The 1,955-nt window shown below is 50.7% G+C and overlaps 1 protein-coding gene across 1 annotated transcript in view; it reads left to right on the top strand.

Moving 5' to 3' along the window:
• The window catches only part of ATF7 (activating transcription factor 7), a 69,676-nt gene that overhangs the window by 49,307 nt on the left and 18,414 nt on the right, over positions 1 to 1,955 (top strand). Inside the window, exon 3 of the mRNA XM_014959303.1 lies at positions 832 to 928. Within this exon, the coding sequence (XP_014814789.1) occupies positions 832 to 928 (97 nt within the window). The remainder of the gene's footprint in view (positions 1 to 831; positions 929 to 1,955) is intronic.

Raw genomic sequence — 1,955 nt, 5'->3', positions numbered from 1 at the left:
CTCGGGGGACATTGGGGGCGATGCTTTGGGGGGGGGGGGCCCATCCCTAACCCCATCCCGGGTGGGATTTTTTCCTGCAGGTGGGAAATTACAAATGGGTTGGGTTTTTTTACGGTGCGTGAAACGAGGGGTCGCTCGGGGGTTTTTTCCTTGATTTTGGGGATGCAAAAATGGGGGCGCGGGGGAGGGCAGCCCCGAATCCACCACATCCAGCCCCAAATTCGCCACATCAGCCCCAAATCCACTGCATCCAGCCCCAAATCCACCACATCCAGCCCCAAATCCGTCACATCAGCCCCGAATCCGCCACATCCAGCCCCAAATCCACCCCCCTGATTTCCTTGGGCTTCAGACTCCATCCTGCTCCGTAAAGCCCAGAAGGTGCCACCTCTGTCTTCTGCCCCGCGCCCCCCCCCCAAAAAAAAGGTTGCCTGACCCCCTGATAGCGCCTAATTCATCCCCCTATTAATAAATAAAGATAAATCATAAAGCATCGCATCGCGCTGGGCAGTTTAGTATTTCCTTACAACCATTTCAGCCCCCGCCTGCCTCCCCCCACTTAAAAAAAATGGATTATTAAAAATATTTGGCCCCCGCTTCCCCAGAAACCCCGGGAAATGTATTTATTTTATCATTTAACGTTGGCACGTCGTGTCTCAAACAGTCTGTCCTGCTCTGGTTTGTTCCTCAGCCCTCAGCATCAATGTCGTTACGGTCGCTCTATCCGCCCCCCCGGTGCCAACACCCCCGTAAAATATACACACAACCCCCCCCCCAAGAAAAAAACCCGCATTTATTCACCCTTTTTTTCCCTCAATTGTTTGGTTTCAGAGGTTTACAAACGAGGACCACCTGGCTGTTCATAAACACAAGCATGAGATGACACTGAAATTCGGCCCCGCTCGCACCGACTCCGTCATCATCGCAGGTACGTGGCCCCCAGAATGTCCCCCCCCCGACCAAAAACCTCCCCCTCCTGCCAGATTAATACCGGGGACCAGATGCACTGAAAAACCTCTCTCCCTCCCATAAAAACCCTCTTGTGATCTGCATTTAATCAGGAGGAAAGCAAAGCCAGAGCCTTCCAACTTTCTATTTTTTTTCTTATTTTTTATGGTAGTATCAGGGTTTGCGGATTTTTTTTGGGGGGGGAGTTTTAGCTCTCACCCTTTTTTATTAAGCCCTGGGAGATTTATGGGCAAAAGATCTCGGGGCGTTTTCTGCCTCTGCTTTTGAGGACGACGACCAAAAAACCTGACAAACCCAGTTTCCCCTCCTCGCAGTTAATTAATTAAAATTAATTAAAAAAAAAGCCACCGAATCCGTTTCCGGAGCCCGAACGAGCTGGCCAAGGCAGGGGAAAAAATAATATAAAATATAATAAATAAGAAGATAATAAGAAAAATAAATACATGTTATTGTCTGGCAGCGGATCGTTGCCGGTTACAAACATTTCTGCCTCCTCAGTCCCTTTTCCTTGGGGCTTCTGAAAAGGGGGTGAGGTTTGTGTTCTCACTGGGTGAAAAGGCTGTCGGGGAGAGGAAGAGGAGGAGGAGGAAGAAGAGGAGGAGGAGGAGAGGAAGAAGAGGAGGAGGAGACGCTTTCTGAAGCCGTAAAAGCCTCTGCTGCAGGAGCCTGGCAGCCTTTCCCCGGCTCGAATTTGGGGTTGAAGTAGAAAATAGCAATTTAATTGGGTTTTTAAAGCCTTTTTGAATTAATTATAGCTTTGGCGGGGGGGGCTGGAAGAGCTGGCCCAGCCTCTGCTGGAAGGGCTGGGGGCTTCCTCCCCTGGGGGGGGGGTGATCCCTGGGAGGGAATGGGCTCCCACGGGGAGAATTGAATTCAAACGGGATCAGGCATTTAATGGAAACTTTAACCCCCCCCTCAGATTCCTCAAGGTTGTTTTTTGCCTCCAGTTCAGCCCCTTTCTTAAGGGGGGGGCACAGAAGTGGGGG

The sequence above is a fragment of the Calidris pugnax genome, unplaced genomic scaffold (genome assembly GCF_001431845.1).
Source record: "Calidris pugnax isolate Ruff unplaced genomic scaffold, ASM143184v1 scaffold324, whole genome shotgun sequence".
Classification (NCBI taxonomy): Eukaryota; Metazoa; Chordata; class Aves; order Charadriiformes; family Scolopacidae; genus Calidris; species Calidris pugnax.
This window is presented reverse-complemented; position numbering and strand designations above follow the sequence as displayed.